At 49.1% G+C, this 26,448-nt stretch overlaps 1 protein-coding gene across 3 annotated transcripts in view; it reads left to right on the forward strand.

The window, feature by feature from the left end:
- The window catches only part of LOC306972270 (copine-4-like), a 72,864-nt gene extending 61,476 nt beyond the window's left edge, over nucleotides 1–11,388 (forward strand). The window contains exons 11-16 of one of the 3 annotated variants that reach the window (XM_079568818.1): nucleotides 802–856; nucleotides 1,050–1,101; nucleotides 2,768–2,901; nucleotides 9,733–9,969; nucleotides 10,838–10,959; nucleotides 11,166–11,388. In XM_079568818.1, coding sequence (XP_079424944.1) covers nucleotides 802–856; nucleotides 1,050–1,101; nucleotides 2,768–2,901; nucleotides 9,733–9,969; nucleotides 10,838–10,954 — 595 coding nt within the window. In that variant the 3' untranslated portion in view covers nucleotides 10,955–10,959; nucleotides 11,166–11,388. Of the gene's footprint in view, nucleotides 1–801; nucleotides 857–1,049; nucleotides 1,102–2,767; nucleotides 2,902–9,732; nucleotides 9,970–10,837; nucleotides 10,995–11,041; nucleotides 11,141–11,165 lie in introns of those variants that run through there. The other 2 variants (XM_079568819.1, XM_079568817.1) reach the window with 2 other exon arrangements.
- The last annotated feature ends 15,060 nt before the right edge of the window (nucleotides 11,389–26,448 follow it).

The following is a 26,448-nucleotide window of genomic DNA, read 5'->3' on the forward strand; positions in this document are numbered from 1 at the left end:
ACAGGTAACTCCGCCCACTTTACCTAACTCCGCCCACTAACAGGTAGCTCCGCCCACTTTATCTGCTAACTCCGCCCACTAACAGGTAGCTCCGCCCACTTTATCTGCTAACTCCGCCCACTAACAGGTAACTCCGCCCACTAACAGGTAACTCCACTCACTTTACCTGCTAACTCCGCCCACTTAACCTGCTAACTCCGCCCACTTAACCTGCTAACTCCGCCCACTAACAGGCAACTCCGCCCACTACCAGGCAACTCCGCCCACTTTACCTGCTAACTCCGCCCACTAACAGGCAACTCCGCCCACTAACAGGCAACTCCGCCCACTAACAGGTAACCCCGCCCACTTTACCTCTTAACTCCGCCCACTAACGGGTACCTCCTCCCACTTTACCTGCTAACTCCGCCCACTAACAGGTAACTCCGCCCACTAACGGGTAACTCCGCCCACTAACAGGTAACTCCGCCCACTTTACTTACTAACTCCGCCCACTAACGGGTAACTCCGCCCACTTTACCTGCTAACTCCGCCCACTAACAGATAGAGAGAGTGAGTTTGTGAACCATAATATAAGAAACACCAGACGCTCAGGTCCTGGTCCAGGTCCCAGGTCTGGTCCAAACACAGAGCTGTATTTGTATTGTAGTATTTGTATTGTAGTATTTGTATTGTAGTATTTGTATTGTAGTATATCCGGTTCGAACCTGAGGGCCACCTGAGCGTCTGGAAGAGTTAAGTTAGAAAGAGTTTTTAATTAAACTAATCCCTGACCTCTGACCTCTGACCTCTGCTCCTCAGTGATAAGATGTTTCCCGCCTTCGGCTTCGGCGCCAAGATCCCCCCGGACTATAAGGTACGACCTGAAGAAGAAGAGCAGCTCCATGTTCTTCAAACTTTACTTTAAAAAGGAGCAGAGGAGGAGCAGAAGAGGAGGAGGAGCAGAGGAGGAGGAGCAGAGGAGGAGGAGGAGGAGGAGGAGGAGGAGGAGGAGGAGCAGTGGAGGAGGAGCAGAGGAGACTTTGACGTCTCTTTGTTCTGCTTCACAGGTTTCTCACGACTTCCCGCTGAACTTTAACGAGGAGAACCCGGAGTGCGCCGGTGAGTGACTGTCACAGGCGTTTGCAGTATTAGTATCTGTAGTGTGTAGTATTTGCAGTATTAGTATCTGTAGTGTGTAGTATTTGCAGTATTAGTATCTGTAGTGTGTAGTATTTGCAGTATTAGTATCTGTAGTGTGTAGTATTTGCAGTATTAGTATCTGTAGTGTGTCGTATTTGCAGTATTAGTGTCTGTAGTGTGTAGTATTTGCAGTATTAGTATCTGCAGTGTGTAGTATTTGCAGTATTAGTATCTGCAGTGTGTAGTATTTGCAGTATTAGTATCTGTAGTGTGTAGTATTTGCAGTATTAGTATCTGTAGTGTGTAGTATTTGCAGTATTAGTATCTGTAGTGTGTAGTATTTGCAGGATTAGTATCTGCAGTGTGTAGTATTTGCAGTATTAGTATCTGCAGTGTGTAGTATTTGCAGTATTAGTATCTGCAGTGTGTAGTATTTGCAGTATTAGTATCTGCAGTGTGTAGTATTTGCAGTATTAGTATCTGCAGTGTGTAGTATTTGCAGGATTAGTATCTGCAGTGTGTAGTATTTGCAGTATTAGTATCTGCAGTGTGTCGTATTTGCAGTATTAGTATCTGTAGTGTGTAGTATTTGCAGTATTAGTGTCTGTAGTGTGTAGTATTTGCAGTATTAATATCTGCAGTGTGTAGTATCTGCAGTATTAGTGTCTGTAGTGTGTCGTACTTGCAGTATTAGTATCTGCAGTGTGTAGTATTTGCAGTATTAGTATCTGTAGTGTGTCGTATTTGCAGTATTAGTATCTGCAGTGTGTAGTATTTGCAGTATTAGTGTCTGTAGTGTGTAGTATTTGCAGTATTAGTATCTGTAGTGTGTAGTATTTGCAGTATTAGTGTCTGTAGTGTGTAGTATCTGCAGTATTAGTATCTGCAGTGTGTAGTATTTGCAGTATTAGTATCTGCAGTGTGTCGTATTTGCAGTATTAGTATCTGTAGTGTGTAGTATTTGCAGTATTAGTATCTGTAGTGTGTCGTATTTGCAGTATTAGTATCTGTAGTGTGTAGTATTTGCAGTATTAGTATCTGCAGTGTGTAGTATTTGCAGTATTAGTGTCTGTAGTGTGTCGTATTTGCAGTATTAGTGTCTGTAGTGTGTCGTATTTGCAGTATTAGTATCTGTAGTGTGTCGTATTTGCAGTATTAGTATCTGCAGTGTGTAGTATTTGCAGTATTAGTGTCTGTAGTGTGTAGTATTTGCAGTATTAGTATCTGCAGTGTGTAGTATTTGCAGTATTAGTGTCTGTAGTGTGTAGTATTTGCAGTATTAATATCTGCAGTGTGTAGTATCTGCAGTATTAGTGTCTGTAGTGTGTCGTACTTGCAGTATTAGTATCTGCAGTGTGTAGTATTTGCAGTATTAGTATCTGTAGTGTGTCGTATTTGCAGTATTAGTATCTGCAGTGTGTAGTATTTGCAGTATTAGTGTCTGTAGTGTGTAGTATTTGCAGTATTAGTATCTGTAGTGTGTAGTATTTGCAGTATTAGTGTCTGTAGTGTGTAGTATCTGCAGTATTAGTATCTGCAGTGTGTAGTATTTGCAGTATTAGTATCTGTAGTGTGTAGTATCTGCAGTATTAGTATCTGTAGACGTGCAGGCGTGACTAACCTTTAGGCCACGGTGTCTCCTCAGGGATCCAGGGTCTGGTCCAGGCCTATCAGTCCTGTCTGCCCAAACTGCAGCTGTACGGACCCACCAACATCTCCCCCATCATCCAGAAGGTGGCGCTCACGGCCTCCCAGGAGCAGCACATGAAGGAGGCCATGGTGAGTCTGAGGGTAAAGAGAGAGAACATCACAGCAGCTCATGGAGGAGACTGAGGGTAAAGAGAGAGAACATCACAGCAGCTCATGGAGGAGACTGAGAGGGTAAAGAGAGAGAACATCACAGCAGCTCATGGAGTAAAGAGAGAGAACATCACAGCAGCTCATGGAGGAGACTGAGAGTAAAGAGAGAGAACATCACAGCAGCTCATGGAGGAGACTGAGGGTAAAGAGAGAGAACATCACAGCAGCTCATGGAGGAGACTGAGGGTAAAGAGAGAGAACATCACAGCAGCTCATGGAGGAGACTGAGAGTAAAGAGAGAGAACATCACAGCAGCTCATGGAGGAGACTGAGGGTAAAGAGAGAGAACATCACAGCAGCTCATGGAGGAGACTGAGAGTAAAGAGAGAGAACATCACAGCAGCTCATGGAGGAGACTGAGGGTAAAGAGAGAGAACATCACAGCAGCTCATGGAGGAGTCTGAGAGTAAAGAGAGAGAACATCACAGCAGCTCATGGAGGAGACTGAGAGGGTAAAGAGAGAGAACATCACAGCAGCTCATGGAGGAGACTGAGAGGGTAAAGAGAGAGAACATCACAGCAGCTCATGGAGGAGACTGAGAGTAAAGAGAGAGAACATCACAGCAGCTCATGGAGGAGACTGAGAGGGTAAAGAGAGAGAACATCACAGCAGCTCATGGAGGAGACTGAGAGTAAAGAGAGAGAACATCACAGCAGCTCATGGAGGAGACTGAGAGGGTAAAGAGAGAGAACATCACAGCAGCTCATGGAGGAGTCTGAGGGTAAAGAGAGAGAACATCACAGCAGCTCATGGAGGAGACTGAGAGGGTAAAGAGAGAGAACATCACAGCAGCTCATGGAGGAGACTGAGAGGGTAAAGAGAGAGAACATCACAGCAGCTCATGGAGGAGACTGAGAGGGTAAAGAGAGAGAACATCACAGCAGCTCATGGAGGAGTCTGAGGGTAAAGAGAGAGAACATCACAGCAGCTCATGGAGGAGTCTGAGGGTAAAGAGAGAGAACATCACAGCAGCTCATGGAGGAGACTGAGGGTAAAGAGAGAGAACATCACAGCAGCTCATGGAGGAGACAGAGTAAAGAGAGAGAACATCACAGCAGCTCATGGAGGAGACTGAGGGTAAAGGGAGAGAACATCACAGCAGCTCGTGGAGTAAAGAGAGAGAACATCACAGCAGCTCATGGAGGAGACTGAGAGGGTAAAGAGAGAGAACATCACAGCAGCTCATGGAGGAGACTGAGAGGGTAAAGAGAGAGAACATCACAGCAGCTCATGGAGGAGACTGAGGGTAAAGAGAGAGAACATCACAGCAGCTCATGGAGGAGACTGAGAGGGTAAAGAGAGAGAACATCACAGCAGCTCATGGAGGAGACTGAGAGGGTAAAGAGAGAGAACATCACAGCAGCTCATGGAGGAGACTGAGGGTAAAGAGAGAGAACATCACAGCAGCTCATGGAGGAGACTGAGGGTAAAGAGAGAGAACTCCTTTAGAAACAGTGACTCCCTGACAGATGTTGTTCCGTCTCTGTCATTTATTACTTTTGAAGCTGCTTAGATTAGTTTTGTCGCACTTAGCTTTCAAATGAGATGTTGCTCTGTAGAAAATGCACTGGGCGAAGAAGTTAAGAGGGTCCGGCTCGGTCTGGTTTTGGTCCGAATTGGTCCGGGTGAGTCTGGTTTTGGTCCGGGTCGGTCCGGGTGAGTCTGGTTTTGGTCCAGGTGAGTCTGGTTTTGGTCCGGGTGGGTCTGGTTTTGGTCCGGTTCTGGTCCGGCTCGGTCTGGTTTTGGTCCGGGTGAGTCTGGTTTTGGTCCGGCTCGGTCCGGCTCGGTCCGGTTCTGGTCCGGCTCGGTCTGGTTTTGGTCCGGGTGGGTCTGGTTTTGGTCCGGGTCGGTCCGGGTGAGTCTGGTTTTGGTCCGGGTGGGTCTGGTTTTGGTCCGGGTGGGTCTGGTTTTGGTCCGGTTCTGGTCCGGCTCGGTCTGGTTTTGGTCCGGGTGGGTCTGGTTTTGGTCCGGGTCGGTCCGGGTGAGTCTGGTTTTGGTCCGAATCGGTCCGGGTGAGTCTGGTTTTGGTCCGAATCAGTCCGGGTGGGTCTGGTTTTGGTCCGGGTGGGTCTGGTTTTGGTCCGGGTCGGTCCGGGTGAGTCTGGTTTTGGTCCGAATCGGTCCGGGTGAGTCTGGTTTTAGTCCGGGTGGGTCTGGATTTGGTCCGGGTCGGTCCGGGTGAGTCTGGTTTTAGTCCGGGTGGGTCTGGATTTGGTCCGGGTCGGTCCGGGTGAGTCTGGTTTTGGTCCGAATCGGTCCGGGTGAGTCTGGTTTTGGTCCAGGTGAGTCTGGTTTTGGTCCGGGTGGGTCTGGTTTTGGTCCGGGTGAGTCTGGTTCTGGTCCGGCTCGGTCTGGTTTTGGTCCGGGTGAGTCTGGTTTTGGTCCGGCTCGGTCCGGCTCGGTCCGGTTCTGGTCCGGCTCGGTCTGGTTTTGGTCCGGGTGGGTCTGGTTTTGGTCCGAATCGGTCCGGGTGGGTCTGGATTTGGTCCGGGTGGGTCTGGTTTTGGTCCGGGTCGGTCCGGGTGGGTCTGGTTTTGGTCCGAATCGGTCCGGGTGAGTCTGGTTTTGGTCCGGGTCGGTCCGGGTGAGTCTGGTTTTGGTCCGAATCGGTCCGGGTGAGTCTGGTTTTGGTCCGAATCGGTCCGGGTGAGTCTGGTTTTGGTCCGGGTCGGTCCGGGTGAGTCTGGTTTTGGTCCGAATCGGTCCGGGTGGGTCTGGTTTTGGTCCGGGTGGGTCTGGTTTTGGTCCGGGTGGGTCTGGTTTTGGTCCGGGTGAGTCTGGTTTTGGTCCGGCTCGGTCCGGCTCGGTCCGGTTCTGGTCCGGCTCGGTCTGGTTTTGGTCCGGGTCGGTCCGGGTGAGTCTGGTTTTGGTCCGAATCGGTCCGGGTGGGTCTGGATTTGGTCCGGGTGGGTCTGGTTTTGGTCCGGGTCGGTCCGGGTGAGTCTGGTTTTGGTCCGAATCGGTCCGGGTGGGTCTGGTTTTGGTCCGGGTGGGTCTGGTTTTGGTCCGGGTGGGTCTGGTTTTGGTCCGGGTCGGTCCGGGTGAGTCTGGTTTTGGTCCAGGTGAGTCTGGTTTTGGTCCGAATCGGTGCGGGTGAGTCTGGTTTTGGTCCAGGTGAGTCTGGTTTTGGTCTGGTTTTGGTCTGGTTTTGGTCCGGGTCGGTCCGGGTGAGTCTGGTTTTGGTCCGGGTCGGTCCGGGTGAGTCTGGTTTTGGTCCGGGTGAGTCTGGTTTTGGTCCGGGTCGGTCCGGGTGGGTCTGGTTTTGGTCCAGGTGAGTCTGGTTTTGGTCTGGTTTTGGTCTGGTTTTGGTCCGGGTCGGTCCGGGTGAGTCTGGTTTTGGTCCGGGTCGGTCCGGGTGAGTCTGGTTTTGGTCCGGGTCGGTCCGGGTGGGTCTGGTTTTGGTCCGGGTGGGTCTGGTTTTGGTCCGGGTGAGTCTGGTTATGGTCCGGGTCGGTCCGGGTGAGTCTGGGTTTGGTCCGAATCGGTCCGGGTGAGTCTGGTTTTGGTCCGGGTGAGTCTGGTTATGGTCCGGGTGGGTCTGGTTTTGGTCCGGGTGAGTCTGGTTATGGTCCGGGTGGGTCTGGTTTTGGTCCGGGTCGGTCCGGGTGAGTCTGGTTTTGGTCCGAATCGGTCCGGGTGGGTCTGGATTTGGTCCGGGTGGGTCTGGTTTTGGTCCGGGTCGGTCCGGGTGAGTCTGGTTTTGGTCCGAATCGGTCCGGGTGAGTCTGGTTTTGGTCCGGGTCGGTCCGGGTGAGTCTGGTTTTGGTCCGGGTGAGTCTGGTTTTGGTCCGAATCGGTCCGGGTGAGTCTGGTTATGGTCCGGGTGGGTCTGGTTTTGGTCCGGGTGGGTCTGGTTTTGGTCCGGGTCGGTCCGGGTGGGTCTGGTTTTGGTCCGGGTCGGTCCGGGTGAGTCTGGTTTTGGTCCGGGTGAGTCTGGTTATGGTCCGGGTGGGTCTGGTTTTGGTCCGGGTGAGTCTGGTTATGGTCCGGGTCGGTCCGGGTGAGTCTGGTTTTGGTCCGAATCGGTCCGGGTGAGTCTGGTTATGGTCCGGGTCGGTCCGGGTGAGTCTGGTTATGGTCCGGGTGAGTCTGGTTATGGTCCGGGTCGGTCCGGGTGAGTCTGGTTTTGGTCCGGGTCGGTCCGGGTGAGTCTGGTTATGGTCCGGGTGAGTCTGGTTATGGTCCGGGTCGGTCCGGGTGAGTCTGGTTTTGGTCCGAATCGGTCCGGGTGAGTCTGGTTTTGGTCCGGGTGGGTCTGGTTTTGGTCCGGGTCGGTCCGGGTGGGTCTGGTTTTGGTCCGAATCGGTCCGGGTGAGTCTGGTTTTGGTCCGAATCGGTCCGGGTGAGTCTGGTTTTGGTCCAGGTGAGTCTGGTTTTGGTCCGGGTCGGTCCGGGTGAGTCTGGTTTTGGTCCGGGTCGGTCTGGGTGAGTCTGGTTTTGGTCCAGGTGAGTCTGGTTTTGGTCCGGGTGAGTCTGGTTTTGGTCCGGGTCGGTCCGGGTGAGTCTGGTTTTGGTCCGGGTCGGTCTGGGTGAGTCTGGTTTTGGTCCGGGTCGGTCTGGGTGAGTCTGGTTTTGGTCCAGGTGAGTCTGGTTTTGGTCCGGGTGAGTCTGGTTTTGGTCCGGGTCGGTCCGGGTGAGTCTGGTTTTGGTCCGGGTCGGTCCGGGTGAGTCTGGTTTTGGTCCGGGTGGGTCTGGTTTTGGTCCGGGTCGGTCCGGGTGGGTCTGGTTTTGGTCCGGGTCGGTCCGGGTGAGTCTGGTTTTGGTCCGGGTCGGTCCGGGTGGGTCTGGTTTTGGTCCGGGTCGGTCCGGGTGGGTCTGGTTTTGGTCCGGGTCGGTCCTGGTGAGTCTGGTTTTGGTCCGGGTGGGTCCTGGTGAGTCTGGTTTTGGTCCGGGTCGGTCCGGGTGAGTCTGGTTTGGTCCGAATCGGTCCGGGTGGGTCTGGTTTTGGTCCGGGTCGGTCCTGGTGAGTCTGGTTTTGGTCCGGGTGGGTCCTGGTGAGTCTGGTTTTGGTCCGGGTCTGTCCGGGTGGGTCTGGTTTTGGTCCGGGTCGGTCCGGGTGAGTCTGGTTTTGGTCCGGGTGGGTCTGGTTTTGGTCCGGGTCGGTCCGGGTGAGTCTGGTTTTGGTCCGAATCGGTCCGGGTGAGTCTGGTTTTGGTCCGGGTCGGTCCGGGTGAGTCTGGTTATGGTCCGAATCGGTCCGGGTGAGTCTGGTTTTGGTCCGGGTCGGTCCGGGTGAGTCTGGTTTTGGTCCGAATCGGTCCGGGTGAGTCTGGTTATGGTCCGGGTCGGTCCGGGTGAGTCTGGTTTTGGTCCGGGTCGGTCCGGGTGAGTCTGGTTTTCGTCCGAATCGGTCCGGGTGGGTCTGGTTTTGGTCCGGGTCGGTCCGGGTGAGTCTGGTTTTGGTCCGGGTGAGTCTGGTTATGGTCCGGGTCGGTCCGGGTGAGTCTGGTTTTGGTCCGAATCGGTCCGGGTGGGTCTGGTTTCGGTCCGGGTGGGTCTGGTTTTCGTCCGAATCGGTCCGGGTGAGTCTGGTTTTGGTCCGGGTGAGTCTGGTTATGGTCCGGGTCGGTCCGGGTGAGTCTGGTTTTGGTCCGAATCGGTCCGGGTGGGTCTGGTTTTGGTCCGGGTGAGTCTGGTTTTGGTCCGAATCGGTCCGGGTGAGTCTGGTTTTGGTCCGAATCGGTCCGGGTGGGTCTGGTTTTGGTCCGGGTGGGTCCTGGTGGGTCTGGTTTTGGTCCGGGTCGGTCCGGGTGGGTCTGGTTTTGGTCCGGGTCGGTCCGGGTGAGTCTGGTTTTGGTCCGGGTGGGTCTGGTTTTGGTCCGGGTGGGTCTGGTTTTGGTCCGGGTGGGTCTGGTTTTGGTCCGGGTGAGTCTGGTTTTGGTCCGAATCGGTCCGGGTGAGTCTGGTTTTGGTCCGGGTCGGTCCGGGTGAGTCTGGTTTTGGTCCGAATCGGTCCGGGTGAGTCTGGTTTTGGTCCGGGTCGGTCCGGGTGAGTCTGGTTTTGGTCCGAATCGGTCCGGGTGAGTCTGGTTTTGGTCCGGGTCGGTCCGGGTGAGTCTGGTTTTGGTCCGGCTCGGTCCGGCTCGGTCTGGTTTTGGTCTGTGTCAGTCTGGTTTTGCTCCGGGTCGGTCTGGTTTTGATCCGTCTCAGTCCGGGTCTGGTCCGGCTCAGTCCGGCTCTGGTCCGGCTCGGTCCGTCTCGGTCCGGCTCAGTCCGGGTCTGGTCCTCTCCTCTGATGACCCTTCTCTCTTGGTCTGGTTTTGATCCGTCTCGGTCCGGCTCAGTCCGGCTCGGCCCGGGTCTGGTCCGGCTCGGTCCGGCTCTGGTCCGGCTCTGGTCCGGTTCTGGTCCGGCTCGGTCCGGGTCTGGTCCGGCTCGGTCCGGCTCTGGTCCGGCTCTGGTCCGGTTCTGGTCCGGCTCGGCCCGGGTCTGGTCCGGCTCGGTCCGGCTCTGGTCCGGCTCTGGTCCGTCTCAGTCCGGCTCTGGTCTGGTTTTGGTCCGGCTCGGTCCGTCTCAGTCCGGGTCGGTCCGGGTCGGTCCGGCTCGGTCCAGGTCTGGTCCTGCTCGGTCCGTCTCTGGTCCTCTCCTCTGATGACCCTTCTCTCTTGGTCTGGTTTTGATCCGCCTCGGTCCGATCTGGTCCGGGTCTGGTCCGGTCTGGTCCGGTCCGGTCTGGTCCGGTCTGGTCCGGCTCTGGTCCTCACCGGTCCGGCTCTGGTCCTCTCCTCTGATGACCCTTCTCTCCGCAGCAGTACTTCATCCTCCTCATCCTCACGGACGGCGTGGTCACGGACATGGCGGACACGCGTGACGCCATCGTGGAGGCGTCGCGGTTGCCCATGTCCGTCATCATGGTGGGCGTCGGCTCCGCAGACTTCACCGACATGAACCTCCTGGACGCCGACGAGGAGCCGCTGTCGTCGCCGTGGGGACGGACGGCGGCTCGAGACATCGTGCAGTTCGTCCCGTTCAGGAACTTCAAACACGTGAGTTTCAGAGCAGACGATTCAACATGGAGGAACTTCTGACCTTCTGAACTGTCTGTCTGCTCCTCCTCCTCCTCTTCTTCCTCCTCCTCCTCCTCCTCCTCTTCTCCTCTTCTCCTCTTCCTCCTCCTCCTCCTCCTCCTCCTCCTCCTCCTCCTCCTCCTCCTCCTCCTCCTCCTCTCCCCCTCTCCTCCTCCTCCTCCTCTCCTCTTCCTCTTCCTCTTCCTCTTCCTCTTCCTCCTCCTCCTCCTCTTCCTCCTCCTCCTCCTCCTCCTCCTCCCTCCTCCTCCTCTCCTCCTCTCCTCCTCCTCCTCCTCCTCTTCTCCTCCTCCTCCTCCTCTTCTCCTCCTCCTCCTCCTCCTCCTCCTCCTCCTCCTCCTCCTCCTCCTCCTCCTCCTCCTCCTCCTCCTCCTCTTCTCCTCCTCCTCCTCTCCTCCTCCTCCTCCTCCTCCTCCTCCTCCTCCTCCTCCTCCTCCTCCTCCTCCTCTTCTCCTCCTCCTCCTCCTCCTCCTCCTCCTCCTCCTCTCCTCTTCCTCCTCCTCCTCCTCCTCCTCCTCCTCCTCTTCTCCTCCTCCTCCTCCTCCTCCTCCTCCTCCTCCTCTCCTCTTCCTCTTCCTCTTCCTCTTCCTCCTCCTCTCCTCTTCCTCTTCCTCTTCCTCTTCCTCTTCCTCCTCCTCCTCCTCTTCCTCCTCCTCCTCCTCCTCCTCCTCCCTCCTCCTCCTCTCCTCCTCTCCTCCTCCTCCTCCTCCTCTTCTCCTCCTCCTCCTCCTCTTCTCCTCCTCCTCCTCCTCCTCCTCCTCCTCCTCCTCCTCCTCCTCCTCCTCCTCCTCCTCCTCCTCCTCCTCCTCCTCCTCCTCCTCCTCCTCAGGCGTCTCCTGCAGCTTTGGCGAAGTCCGTTTTGGCCGAAGTCCCGAACCAGGTGGTGGATTATTACAACAGCCGCGGAATCAAACCCAAGACCCTCAAGTCCAGCCGCCCCTTCTAGAGCTACGACCCAGACCGACCCAGACCGACCCAGACCAAAACCAGACCGACCCAGACTGACCCAGACTGACCCAGACCAAAACCAGACCGACCCAGACTGACCCAGACTGACCCAGACCAAAACCAGACTGACCCAGACCAAAACCAGACCGACCCAGACCGACCCAGACTAAAACCAGACCGACCCAGACTAAAACCAGACCAAACCAGACCGACCCAGACTGACCCAGACCGACCCAGACCGACCCAGACCAAAACCAGACCAAAACCATGATGTCACTGACCCCGGTCCAGTCGTAGCTCTTTCAGAGCAACATTTCTCTGTAAATCTGAGGCAGACGTGACTCGTGAAAGTGAAAAGTGGCGCCTCCTGCTGACTGGTTAGCTGGTTAATTAGTTAATTAGTTAATTAGTTAATTAGTTAATTAGTTAATTAGTTAATTAGTTAATTAGTTAATTAGTTAATTAGTTAATTAGTTAACTGATTAACTGGTTTGTGATTAAACTTGTGGCTGAAACGTCCAGATGTTTTTGAAAAGAAACATTTCAATCAAACCTGACTCGTCCTTTGGTCCGAGAAGAAGCTGCAGGATCAGAAAAACGTGACATTAAAGATAAACTAACATAACTTATATTTGTCTAAATGTATAAATTTGATTAAATTCTTTCTCCTGAAACAGAAACTGAAGCTTTTCCGAGTCACAGAAGCCGCTCAGATGTTGGAGCTAAAACCTGGACTCCAAAGTACTGTGTATGCGAGTACTGCAGTAGTACTGCAGTAGTACTGTAGTACTGTAGTACTGTAGTGTAGTAGTGTGTAGTGGTTCTATGCATCGTGCCCTGCCTTGTGTGGACAGAACCGTGGACCCTGTGGTGGTTTGTTGGTGTGTTAGGCCTTAGCCCGTTCTGTCGCTGCATGTGTCACTTCACACGCATGACGTCAGTGTTCAACACGCCGGGACAAACCGGGACAAACCGGGACAAACCGGGACAAACCGGGACAAACCGGGACAAACCGGGACAAACCGGGACAAACCGGGACAAACCGGGACAAACCGAGACACCGGTGCAGTCCTTTGTTCTCCCCGTGGAGAGTCGTCAGGTCAGATGTTTCCTCTCACGGTTCTCGTCCCTCCGTCCAAACCTGAGACCGTCCCGTGGTCCGAGTCCGAGTCGGCCCAGAGTCTCGGAGTCTCGGAGTCTCGGAGTCTCGGAGTCTCGGAGTCTCGGAGTCTCGGAGTCTCGGAGTCTCGGAGTCTCGGAGTCTCGGAGTCTCGGAGTCTCGGAGTCTCGGAGTCTCAGAGTCTCAGAGTCTCAGAGTCTCAGAGTCTCAGAGTCTCAGAGTCTCAGAGTCTCAGAGTCTCAGAGTCTCAGAGTCTCAGAGTCCCGCCTCTGGGTCCGACTCTGTTTCTGTCATGTTTAATATAAGTAATAATGTGAATAATAAAGATCACATGGAGCAGGGGGAGGAGCATGTGCTGCATGTGGGCGGAGCTGAAAATAAAACGCTGCAGAAACTCGTCTCCATGGACGACGCCCAGGACGGGATCAGGTCAGGGAGTGTCCTGCTCAGCGGCACAGCGTCAGCCTGCGGTCACCTCTGCGTCGTCATGGAGACGCAGGTTTACCGCGGCGACGGCACGTTAGTGGGCGTGGCTCGCCGCATGCTCAGTGGTAGAAACTTAAAGCACAATTTTATAGATTTAAAAACTGCCTCGTGTCACGTTTACGATGAATGTTTCAGGGCGACCGACCCCACGGATCCACTCGCTAAAGCCCCGCCCCCTCCCTACTGCCCCGCCCCCTGACCTACTGCCCCGCCCCCTCGCCTACTGCCCCGCCCCCTGGCCTACTGCCCCGCCCCCTCACCTACTGCCCCGCCCCCTCACCTACTGCCCCGCCCCCTCACCTACTGCCCCGTCCCCTCACCTACTGCCCCGCCCCCTCGCCTACTGCCCCGCCCCCTGGCCTACTGCCCCGTCCCCTCACCTACTGCCCCGCCCCCTCACCTACTGCCCCGCCCCCTCACCTACTGCCCCGCCCCCTCTCCTACTGCCCCGCCCCCTCACCTACTGCACTGCCCCCTCACCTACTGCCCCGCCCCCTCACCTACTGCCCCGCCCTCTGGTGGCCGTGGGGTTAGAGCGCCCTCTGGTGGCCGTGGGGTTAGAGCGCCCTCTGGTGGCCGTGGGGATAGAGCGCCCTCTGGTGGCCGTGGGGTTAGAGCGCCCTCTGGTGGCCGTGGGGATAGAGCGCCCTCTGGTGGCCGTGGGGTTAGAGCGCCCTCTGTTGCCCGTTGTCGCCCTCTGGTGGCCGTGGGGATAGAGCGCCCTCTAGTGGCTGTGGGGATAGAGCGCCCTCTGGTGGCCGTGGGGATAGAGCGCCCTCTGTTGCCCGTTGTCGCCCTCTGGTGGTCGTTTGGAGCATGCTCAGTTCGTGGTAGAAAAAAAGCACAATTTTCTAGAGACTTAAACTGCGCTGCCTCCGTCTCATCGCCCCGTTGTACATGTTTTATTTACAGTTAGTGAGCGTCGCTATGGAAAGGCATCTGTCCTAGGGGGCGCTGTTTGTAACTGTTTCAGACGTTCTTTTAATCTTTGAACATTTCATTATATTTAATGTTGAAATGTTTTTATGCACATGTTCAATGTCTGATACATTATTATGATGATTATTATTTTTATTTTTATTTTTTCTGATCCTTAATGATGTTTGAACTCTTCTTCTTCTTGTGTTTTTGAGACGTGTTTCTGTTGGAGCCCAAGTGTCTTAAACGTCTGTCTCAGAGGCAGCAAATAAAACTGTTTGAAAACCTCCTGTGTGACGTCATCTGCAAACCCCGCCCACAAAAACACAGAGTCACCATGGTAACAACCCCGCCCACAAAAACACAGTCACCATGGAAACAACCCCACCCACAGTTAGCATCAGAGGTCCCTATGCTAAAGTGGCTATGATAGTTAGCATCAGAGGTCTCTATGCTAAAGTGGCTATGATAGTTAGCACCAGAGGTCCCTATGCTAAAGTGGCTATGATAGTTAGCATCAGAGGCCCCTATGCTAAAGTGGCTATGATAGTTAGCACCAGAGGTCCCTATGCTAAAGTGGCTATGATAGTTAGCACCAGAGGCCCCTATGCTAAAGTGGCTATGATAGTTAGCACCAGAGGTCCCTATGCTAAAGTGGCTATGATAGTTAGCACCAGAGGCCCCTATGCTAAAGTGGCTATGATAGTTAGCACCAGAGGTCCCTATGCTAAAGTGGCTATGATAGTTAGCACCAGAGGTCCCTATGCTAAAGTGGCTATGATAGTTAGCATCAGAGGTCTCTATGCTAAAGTGGCTATGATAGTTAGCATCAGAGGTCACTATGCTAAAGTGGCTATGATAGTTAGCATCAGAGGTCCCTATGCTAAAGTGGCTATGATAGTTAGCATCAGAGGTCCCTATGCTAAAGTGGCTATGATAGTTAGCATCAGAGGTCCCTATGCTAAAGTGGCTATGATAGTTAGCATCAGAGGTCCCTATGCTAAAGTGGCTATGATAGTTAGCATCAGAGGTCCCTATGCTAAAGTGGCTATGATAGTTAGCACCAGAGGTCCCTATGCTAAAGTGGCCATGATAGTTAGCATCAGAGGTCCCTATGCTAAAGTGGCTATGATAGTTAGCACCAGAGGTCCCTATGCTAAAGTGGCTATGATAGTTAGCATCAGAGGTCCCTATGCTAAAGTGGCTATGATAGTTAGCACCAGAGGTCCCTATGCTAAAGTGGCTATGATAGTTAGCATCAGAGGTCCCTATGCTAAAGTGGCTATGATAGTTAGCATCAGAGGTCCCTATGCTAAAGTGGCTATGATAGTTAGCACCAGAGGTCCCTATGCTAAAGTGGCTATGATAGTTAGCATCAGAGGTCCCTATGCTAAAGTGGCTATGATAGTTAGCACCAGAGGTCCCTATGCTAAAGTGGCCATGATAGTTAGCATCAGAGGTCCCTATGCTAAAGTGGCTATGATAGTTAGCACCAGAGGTCTCTATGCTAAAGTGGCTATGATAGTTAGCATCAGAGGTCCCTATGCTAAAGTGGCTATGATAGTTAGCACCAGAGGTCCCCATGCTAAAGTGGCTATGATAGTTAGCACCAGAGGTCCCTATGCTAAAGTGGCTATGATAGTTAGCATCAGAGGTCCCTATGCTAAAGTGGCTATGATAGTTAGCATCAGAGGTCCCTATGCTAAAGTGGCTATGATAGTTAGCATCAGAGGTCCCTATGCTAAAGTGGCTATGATAGTTAGCATCAGTGGTCCCTATGCTAAAGTGGCTATGATAGTTAGCATCAGAGGTCCCTATGCTAAAGTGGCTATGATAGTTAGCACCAGAGGTCCCTATGCTAAAGTGGCTATGATAGCTAGCATTGAGGCTCCTCCCCCTAACTGACAGACCAATTCGGACGCTTCTTATCATGGCTGATGCTCATCCGGTTTGGTGTAAGGCCTATTACTGGTTTCTGACGGGCCTGTTAATTATACATGTTTTGGGGCCACTGCATTGCCACTTACGACCCCAGACCCCACTTTGGGAAGCCCTGTTCCAGATGATAGAGGCGTCTGCTGAAAAGAAAGTCCACCTTCTCCAAGTGTGCAGTGTTTAAATACTAAAGGTTAAAGGTTAAAGGGTTAAAGGTTAAAGGTTAAAGGTCAAAGGTCAAAGGTAAGCTCAGAGGTTTGTTTTCCTCTTTTTCAGTCTCTTGTTTCAACACGAGTTTGTCGATTTAAAACTCGCAGCTCTTTTTTCCATCGCGTCCCTGAAGACTTTAATAAACAAATGTTTCAGAGCCGCGTCCCTGAACAAACACAGACTGAAGGTCGCTCGGCGGGAAAAACACGGCCCAAAATATCTGCAGCCGAGAGACGAGTTCAAGAGCAGGAAACAAAAACGGCTCCAGCAGAACTTCAGTCAACGAGAAACAAGTGAAACACGATGGAGCCGTTTGTCCTGAGATCGTTTTTATTAATCACATGTTTGATCAATGTTTGTATTTCAACAACAAAACAACAGAACAACACCACAACACAATAACACAACAACACAACACAATAACACAACAACACAACACAATAACACTTCCCTTTGTCAAACCTTTATCAGTCTGAGCTGTACCTCTCCAGACAAAAATACAATAACACAATAACACAATAACACAATACAACAACACATAATCGTTAATAACCGGCAATAATCGGCAATAATTGGCAATAATCGGTAATAATCGGCCATAATCGGCAATAATCGGCAATAATCGGCCATAATCGGCAATAATCGGCCATAATCGTTAATTGGCAATATTCGGTAAAAATTGGTTCTAATCGGTAATAATCGGTTAAAATCGGTAATAATCGGTTATAATTGCCAAAAATCGGCAAAAATCGGTAATAATCGGCAATAATCGGCAATAATCGGCCATAATCGGCAATAATCGGCAATAATCGGCAATAATCGGCAATATTCGCCACAATCTGCAATAAAGGTAATAATTGGTAATAATCGGCCATAATCGTTAATCGGCAATATTCGGTAAAAATTGGTTCTAATCGGTAATAATCGGTTAAAATCGGTAATAATCGGTTATAATTGCCAAAAATCGGCAAAAATCGGTAATAATCGGCAATAATCGGCAATAATCGGCCATAATCGGCAATAATCGGCAATAATCGGCAATAATCGGCAATATTCGCCACAATCTGCAATAAAGGTAATAATTGGTAATAATCGGCCATAATCGTTAATCGGCAATATTCGGTAAAAATTGGTTCTAATCGGTAATAATCGGTTAAAATCGGTAATCATCGGTTATAATTGCCAAAAATCTGCAAAAATCGGTAATAATCGTCAATAATCGGTAATCGGCCATAATCGGCCATAATCGGCAATAATCGGCAATAATCGGTAATAATCGGCAACAATCGGCAATAATCGGCAATCGGCAACAACCGGCAATAATCGGTAAAAATCAGCAAAAATTGGCAATAATCTGCAATAATCGGCAAAAATCGGTAATAATCGGCAATAATCGGTAATAATCTGCAATAATCTGCAATAATCGGCAATAATCGGCAATAATCGGTAAAAATCGGCAAAAATCGGCAAAAATTGGCAAAAATTGGCAAAAATTGGCAATTTTCTGCAATAATCGGTAAAAATCGGTAATAATCAAGGAATATGACAGTTTAGGGCTTTAGATTTTCCTTGTATTAAACTAAATATCCACAAAAATGCTAAATAAATGTCAGATAAGAATGAGTGCATTATTGTCTTTTGTGTTTTTCTTGAACATGTCACATGGAAACGTCTCATGAGCTTCACACTGAGCTCAGAGTCAGAACAGACGATGTGTTCAGGCTCCTCTCAGAGCGGTGGAATTCTCACGCACCACAGACCGATGGGGCTAAAGTCACAGCCTGTAGGACCACGACGAATCAGCTCCACCTAATAATCATCATCATCATCATCATCATCATCATAATAATAATAGTAACAATAATAATAGTCATAATAATAATAATAATAATAATCATAATAATCATAATAATCATAATAATCATAATAATAATAATGTTTTCTTTGACTCGACGCACTGACCGCCTCCTCAGTGACTGAAGCTCTGGCCTGGTTTCCTTCGTGCCTTTGAGCCAAACTCGTTATTTCAGGTGAACGTCTGGAATGACGGACGAGCTGCGGCTTCAGGTTCAAGGACGGCGTCGCCGTGGGAACAAGCCCCGCCCCCGAGGTCAGCGGGAACTGGGACAGTACGAGTTAGACTGGGTCATTACGAAACATCAGCTCCTCTTCTCTCTTTTCTCTCCCCCGTCTCTCACCCCCCTCCCTCTCCCCCCCCCTCCCTCTCCCTCTCCCCCTCTCCCATTCTCTCCCCCCGTCTCCCCCCTCTGTCCTGGTTCTGTCGTCCGTTTCTGTTTCTCTCCGTTTCGTTTTGTCAGATTGATTGTTTCTTTGCGTTGCATCAGCCCAGACCTGCCTCAGGCCCAAAGACCAGAGCTCCTCCCCTGTGTCGGTCTCTGAGCCTCTGAACCTCTGAGCCTCACACTCCTGCCTCTGAGCCTCTGAGCCTCACACTCCTGCCTCTGAGCCTCACACTCCTGCCTCTGAGCCTCTGAGCCTCTGAGCCTCACACTCCTGTCTCTGAGCCTCTGAGCCTCACAGCCTCTGAGCCTCACACTCCTGCCTCTGAGCCTCACACCCCTGTCTCTGCCTCATCATCTTCATCTTCATCAGACGTGTTTCAGACGTGTTTCAGACGTGTTTCAGGCGTGTTTTAAACGTGTTTCAGACGTGTTTTAGGCGTGTTTTAGACGTGTTTTAGACGTGTTTCAGGCGTGTTTTAAACGTGTTTCAGATGTGTTTCAGACGTGTTTTAAACGTGTTTCAGGCGTGTTTTAAACGTGTTTCAGACGTGTTTTAGGCATGTTTTAAACGTGTTTCAGACGTGTTTCAGGCGTGTTTTAAACGTGTTTCAGACGTGTTTTAGGCGTGTTTTAGACGTGTTTTAGACGTGTTTCAGGCGTGTTTTAGGCGTGTTTTAGGCGTGTTTTAGACGTGTTTCAGACGTGTTTCAGACGTGTTTCAGACGTGTTTCAGGCGTGTTTTAAATGTGTTTTAGACGTGTTTTAGGCGTGTTTTAGACGTGTTTCAGACGTGTTTCAGACGTGTTTAATACGTGTTTTAAACGTGTTTCAGACGTGTTTTAGGCGTGTTTTAGACGTGTTTCAGACGTGTTTCAGGCGTGTTTCAGGCGTGTTTCAGGCGTGTTTTAAATGTGTTTTAGACGTGTTTTAGGCGTGTTTCAGACGTGTTTTAGGCGTGTTTTAGACGTGTTTCAGACGTGTTTCAGGCGTGTTTCAGGCGTGTTTCAGGCGTGTTTTAAATGTGTTTTAGACGTGTTTTAGGCGTGTTTCAGACGTGTTTTAGGCGTGTTTTAGACGTGTTTCAGACGTGTTTCAGGCGTGTTTCAGGCGTGTTTCAGGCGTGTTTTAAATGTGTTTTAGACGTGTTTTAGGCGTGTTTTAGACGTGTTTTAGGCGTGTTTTAGACGTGTTTCAGGCGTGTTTCAGGCGTGTTTCAGGCGTGTTTCAGGCGTGTTTTAGACGTGTTTTAGACGTGTTTTAATCGTGTTTCAGACGTGTTTCAGACGTGTTTTAGACGTGTTTTAGACGTGTTTTAGACGTGTTTTAATCGTGTTTCAGACGTGTTTCAGGCGTGTTTCAGACGTGTTTTAGACGTGTTTCAGACGTGTTTTAATCGTGTTTCAGACGTGTTTCAGACGTGTTTTAGACGTGTTTTAGGCGTGTTTTAGACGTGCTTTAAACGTGTTTCAGACGTGTTTTAGACGTGTTTTAGACGTGTTTTAGGCGTGTTTTAGACGTGTTTTAATCGTGTTTCAGACGTGTTTCAGACGTGTTTTAGACGTGTTTCAGACATGTTTTAGACGTGTTTTAGGCGTGTTTTAGACGTGCTTTAAACGTGTTTCAGACGTGTTTTAGACGTGTTTTAGACGTGTTTTAGGCGTGTTTTAGACGTGCTTTAAACGTGTTTCAGACGTGTTTTAGACGTGCTTTAAACGTGTTTCAGACGTGTTTTAGACGTGTTTTAGACGTGTTTCAGACGTGTTTTAGACGTGTTTTAGGCGTGTTTTAGACGTGCTTTAAACGTGTTTCAGACGTGTTTTAGACGTGTTTCAGACGTTTTTTAGACGTGTTTTAGACGTGTTTTAGACGTGTTTTAAACGTGTTTCAGGCGTGTTTTAAACGTGTTTCAGACGTTTTTTAGACGTGTTTTAGACGTGTTTTAGACGTGTTTTAAACGTGTTTCAGGCGTGTTTTAAACGTGTTTCAGACGTTTTTTAGACGTGTTTTAGACGTGTTTTAGAGGTGTTTTAGAGGTGTTTTAGAGGTGTTTTAGACGTGTTACAGACGTGTTACAGACGTGTTACAGACGTGTTTTAGGCGTGTTTTAAGCTTTTTTTAGGCGTGTTTTAAGCGTGTTTTAGGCGTGTTTTAGACGTGTTTCAGATGTATTTTAGGTGTGTTTTAAGCGTGTTCCAGACGTGTTTTAAATGTGTTTCAGATGTGTTTTAGGCGTGTTTTAGACGTTTTTTAGACGTGTTTTAGAAGTGTTTTAGATGTGTTTTAGACGTGTTTCAGATGTGTTTTAGGCGTGTTTTAGATGTGTTATAGACGTGTTTTAGGCGTGTTTTAAGCGTGTTTTAGGCGTGTTTTAAACGTGTTTTAGACGTGTTTTAAACGTGTTTCAGACGTGTTTTAATCGTGTTTCAGACGTGTTTTAGACGTGTTTCAGACGTGTTTTAATCGTGTTTCAGACGTGTTTCAGACGTGTTTCAGACGTGTTTCAGACGTGTTTTAGACGTGTTTTAGGCGTGTTTTAGACGTGCTTTAAACGGGTTTTAGACGTGTTTTAGACGTGTTTTAGGCGTGTTTTAGACGTGCTTTAAACGTGTTTCAGACGTGTTTTAGACGTGTTTTAGACGTGTTTCAGACGTGTTTTAGACGTGTTTTAGGCGCGTTTTAGACGTGCTTTAAACGTGTTTCAGACGTGTTTTAGACGTGTTTTAGACGTGTTTTAGACGTGTTTTAGACGTGTTTTAAACGTGTTTCAGGCGTGTTTTAAACGTGTTTTAGACGTGTTTTAGACGTGTTTTAGAGGTGTTTTAGAGGTGTTTTAGAGGTGTTTTAGACGTGTTACAGACGTGTTACAGACGTGTTTTAGGCGTGTTTCAAGCTTTTTTTAGGCGTGTTTTAAGCGTGTTTTAGGCGTGTTTAAACGTGTTTTAGGCGTGTTTTAGACGTGTTTCAGATGTATTTTAGGTGTGTTTTAAGCGTGTTTCAGACGTGTTTTAAATGTGTTTCAGACGTGTTTTAGGCGTGTTTTAGACGTGTTTTAAGCGTGTTTTAGACGTTTTTTAGACGTGTTTTAGACGTGTTTTAGAAGTGTTTTAGATGTGTTTTAGACGTGTTATAGACGTGTTTTAGACGTGTTTTAGGCGTGTTTTAAGCGTGTTTTAGGCGTGTTTTAAACGTGTTTCAGACGTGTTTTAGACGTGTTTTAGACGTGTTTCAGACGTGTTTTAGACGTGTTTTAGGCGTGTTTTAGACGTGCTTTAAACGTGTTTCAGACGTGTTTTAGACGTGTTTTAGACGTGTTTTAGACGTGTTTTAGACGTGTTTTAGACGTGTTTTAGACGTGTTTTAGACGTGTTTTAAACGCGTTTCAGGCGTGTTTTAAACGTGTTTTAGACATGTTTTAGACGTGTTTTAGACGTGTTTTAGACGTGTTTTAGAGGTGTTTTAGAGGTGTTTTAGAGGTGTTTTAGACGTGTTACAGACGTGTTACAGACGTGTTTTAGGCGTGTTTTAAGCTTTTTTTAGGCGTGTTTTAAGCGTGTTTTAGGCGTGTTTTAAACGTGTTTTAGGCGTGTTTTAGACGTGTTTCAGATGTATTTTAGGTGTGTTTTAAGCGTGTTTCAGACGTGTTTTAAATGTGTTTCAGACGTGTTTTAGGCGTGTTTTAGACGTGTTTTAGAAGTGTTTTAGATGTGTTTTAGACGTGTTATAGACGTGTTTTAGACGTGTTTTAGGCGTGTTTTAAGCGTGTTTTAAGCGTGTTTTAAACGTGTTTCAGACGTGTTTTAGACGTGTTTCCGACGTGTTTTAAACGTGTTCCAGACGTGTTTTAGGCGTATTTTAGGTGTGTTTTAAGCGTGTTCCAGACGTGTTTTAAATTTGTTTCAGACGTGTTTTAGGCATGTTTTAGACGTGTTTTAAGCGTTTTAGGGTGTTTCAGACGTGTTTTAGGCGTGTTTTAGACGTGTTTTAGACGTGTTTTAGACGTGTTTTAGACGTGTTTTAGGCGTGTTTTAGGCGTGTTTTAGGCGTGTTTAAGACGTGTTTTAAACGTGTTTCAGACGTGTTTCAAACGTGTTTTAGGCGTGTTTTAGACGTGTTTCAGATGTATTTTAGGTGTGTTTTAAGCGTGTTCCAGACGTGTTTTAAATTTGTTTCAGACGTGTTTTAGGCATGTTTTAGACGTGTTTTAAGCGTTTTAGGGTGTTTCAGACGTGTTTTAGGCGTGTTTCAGACGTGTTTCAGACGTGTTTTAGACGTGTTTTAGGCGTGTTTTAGACGTGCTTTAAACGGGTTTCAGACGTGTTTTAGACATGTTTTAGACGTGTTTTAGGCGTGTTTTAGACGTGCTTTAAACGTGTTTCAGACGTGTTTTAGACGTGTTTTAGACGTTTTTTAGACGTGTTTTAGACGTGTTTTAGACGTGTTTTAGAGGTGTTTTAGAGGTGTTTTAGAGGTGTTTTAGACGTGTTACAGACGTGTTACAGACGTGTTTTAGGCGTGTTTTAAGCTTTTTTTAGGCGTGTTTTAAGCGTTTTAGGCGTGTTTTAAACGTGTTTTAGGCGTGTTTTAGACGTGTTTCAGACGTGTTTTAAATGTGTTTCAGATGTGTTTTAAACGTGTTTTAAACGTGTTTCAGACGTGTTTCAGACGTGTTTCAGATGTGTTTTAGCCGTGTTTCAGACGTGTTTCAGACGTGTTTTAGGCGTGTTTTAGACGTGTTTTAGACGTGTTTTAGACGTGTTTTAGGCGTGTTTTAGACGTGTTTCAGACGTGTTTTAGACGTGTTTTAGACGTGTTTTAAACGTGTTTCAGACGTGTTTTAGACGTGTTTTAGACGTGCTTTAGACGTGTTTTAGACGTGTTTTAAACGTGTTTCAGACGTGTTTTAGGCGTGTTTTAGGCGTGTTTCCAACGTGTTTTAGACGTGTTTCAGACGTGTTTTAGGCGTGTTCATCAGAGGAACACGTCTGACCTGAAACCCCGTCCGTCTCAGAGTCTGAGGCTGAAAAGACTTATCTAAACTCGCCGACGCCGGACGTGCACGTGAACACACACACACACACGGCTCTCACGTGCACGCTCAGATCGGGGTCAGCCGTTGCCGTGGAAACGTCCAAAAAGAGGCGACATCATCCGGAGCTCAGGTCTGAGACAAAGATCAGACGGAAATAAACACGAGAAACCACACGTCTGGACTCAACGCTTTACCCAAATCTACAGCCTCCAGAGTCCAGCTAAGACCAACCCCTGGTCTAAAGTCTGGACCCTGGTCTAAAGTCTCCGGGAGTGTGGGGTCCAGGGCCCTTGTGGTGCTCTGTGGGGGTGCTCCGGGAGCCCTGGTGGTGCTCTGTGGGGGTGCTCCGGGAGTGTGGGGTCCGGGGCCCTGGTGGTGCTCTGTGGGGGTGCTCCGGGAGTGTGGGGTCCGGGGCCCTTGTGGTGCTCTGTGGGGGTGCTCCGGGAGTGTGGGGTCCGGGGCCCTTGTGGTGCTCTGTGGGGGTGCTCCGGGAGTGTGGGGTCCGGGGCCCTTGTGGTGCTCTGTGGGGGTGCTCCGGGAGTGTGGGGTCCGGGGCCCTTGTGGTGCTCTGTGGGGGTGCTCCGGGAGTGTGGGGTCCGGGGCCCTTGTGGTGCTCTGTGGGGGTGCTCCGGGAGTGTGGGGTCCGGGGCCCTTGTGGTGCTCTGTGGGGGTGCTCCGGGAGTGTGGGGTCCGGGGCCCTTGTGGTGCTCTGTGGGGGTGCTCCGGGAGTGTGGGTCAGACCTGTTCCCAGTGTGTGTTGGGGTCTCCACAGGGCTGCCCTTTGTCACCGGTTCTGTTCCTCACCTTCATGGCCGTCCCTCATCTCTGCTCTGGCAGGTATTTGAGTACAAGTATTTGAGTACAAGTATTTGAGTACAAGTATTTGAGTACAAGTATTTGAGTACAAGTATTTGAGTACAAGTATTTGAGTATAAATATTTGAATATAAGTATTTGAGTATAAGTATTTGAGTATCAGGAAAATCGTCTCCGTTTTGGTTCAGAAATAAAGTTCAGTTTGAAGCGAGACGTTTTTCAGGAGATTAAACTCGAGCTGATTCGCTCTGATGCGGAGAGAGAGTGTGTGTGTGTGTGTGTGTGTGTGTGTGTGTGTGTGTGTGTGTGTGTGTGTGCGGTCGCCGCGGTTACGGCTACAGCCTCCGTTTCCACGGCAACAGAGACAGGACCAGCCCATTAACTTCACACCAGCCTCAGTATTTCTGCTTTTACTCCGACTGTGATACTGTTACTATGCAAGTACTACTACTGTCACTATACAAGTACTACTACTGTTACTATACAAGTACTACTACTGTTACTATACAAGTACTACTACTGTCACTATACAAGTACTACTGTCACTATACAAGTACTACTACTGTTACTATACAAGTACTACTACTGCTATACTGTTACTAAACAGAAGCATCTCCTCAGGTACAACTTAGAAATCTTGTTACAAAATTAAACAGAACAAAAAAGAGAAGCCATTATGAATATTAATTTGAGAAAATAAAATTAGAGAAGAATAAATGACGTCGGTGACACTTTTTTGACTAAACCTGCTGATGTAGCGAAGAAAGTTCTGAATTTACAAAAAGACACGATTTCACAGTCAAACCCTGATTTATCTTTCAATACAATTAAAAACACAATTATGCTGAATAAATCGTGTACATTTAAATGTGATAAAGTAAGTCTGACCACAGTAAAAAACATATTACAGTGAATGAAAGATAAACCTTCTGGTTCTGATGAGCTTCATGTCGTTGCTGATGTGATTACGATGCCTTTATGCTATATTATTAATTTAAGTTTAGACAAATGTGTTTTTCCTGCTATCTGGAAAAAAGCTAAAATTGTGCCTCTTCCTAAAAACAAAAAGGAAAACTCTTCTGGGAGAAATAGCAGATCTATAAGTGTTCTGCCGATTCTCAGTAAGATCACAGAGAAAAGAGTTTATGATCAAATTAATCTGTATTTCTCTAAAAATGTCTTGAATTCACCCGATCAACATGTTTATAAGAACGGACCCTCCACGACCACAGCCTGAGTTCAGATGACGGATGATCGGGTGAATGAAATTGATGATAGAAAATTAGTCGTAGCTGCAATGCTAGCTCTGAGCGCAGCATTTGATTTAATCGATTATGATTTATTATTGGGAAAACTTCGTTGTTATGGATTTCAAAAGTGAGCAATACAATGGATCTACAGCTAAATTACTAACAGGGAGTTCAATGTAGTTTAAAGGGAGTTATTCTGAGACCAAGGTTCTGTGTTGTGGGGTGCCTCAAGGGAGTGTCCTTGGACCACTGTTATTTTCTATTTTTACAAACATTGTGTCTTTTATTTTGGAGTGTGCCACTATTGCCCTATATGCAGATGACTTAACTGTTTATGTGTCGGATTATGACCAGGAAGAATAACTGCTTTATTTAGTAGCTGATGTGGATCTAAACAAATAAACAAATAAACAAATAAATTACTACTGCTCTACTGTCACTATACGAGTACAAATACTGTCACTACAAATACTATCTGTTACTGTCAGGTTCTATATTGGACTCACTTCTATACAAACCCTGAACAACAACAAACAACAACAACAACAACGAGTCAAAGTCAAATGAATGAATCAAAGTTTCTGAGGGACATGTGACTCCCCGACGGAGGGAATCGAGCTGGTCCAATGAGCCACGACCAGGAAGGAAACTGCATTGTTGATCCCGACCCTCTGACCCCCCTCTTAAAGAGAGGGACCCCCCCCCCGGTCTGCCAATCCAGGGGCCCTGACCCCAACCGCTGCACGACGCTGCAAAGACAGTCCCCCCCCTCGAACATGGTGTTCGTTATGGACAAACCGTGACTAGCACAGAAGTCCAATAACAGAACCCCACTCGGTTCAGATCGGGGAGGCCGTTCCTCCCAGGTCTCACTGTCGTTCCCCACGTGGGCGTTGAAGTCCCCCAGCAGAACAATGGAGTCCCCAGTCGGAGCACTATCTAGTACCCCTCCCAGGGACTCCAAGAAGGCCGGGTACTCTGCACCGATGTTGGGCCCGTAGGCCGAGACAACACGGTGTATTATTAATGTAATTATATCATATTCATAAATATAAATAGTAAAGTATAAATACTCAGAGCCGTATAAATAGTAAAGTATAAAGCATAAATACTGCGAGCCTGAGAAGCTGCAGCGTTTTCTCTCTTCAGTTTTTTAATAAAGAAACTTCAAACAGAGGGTTCCACCGTCGCCATGGAAACAAGATCTGAAGAAATATTAGACTCGTGTCCCCCACATCCCATAATACCCCCCCCTCCTGCACTCACTCTCCCCTCGCTCAGGTGTGTGTGTGTTCCTGTACTGACCACATCGTGAGGACAGTGTGAGTTTATACCAAGAGTGAGGACGGGGGGGTCAAGATGGGGGTCCAGGGTCCAGGGTCCGGGGAAAGTACTACGGTGAAAGTACTACGGTGAAAGTACTACGGTGAAAGTACTACGGTGAAAGTACTACGGTGAAAGTACTACGGTGAAGGTTCTACAGTGA

Source organism: Gobius niger (assembly GCF_951799975.1).
Source record: "Gobius niger genome assembly, chromosome: 13".
NCBI classification, from domain to species: Eukaryota; Metazoa; Chordata; class Actinopteri; order Gobiiformes; family Gobiidae; genus Gobius; species Gobius niger.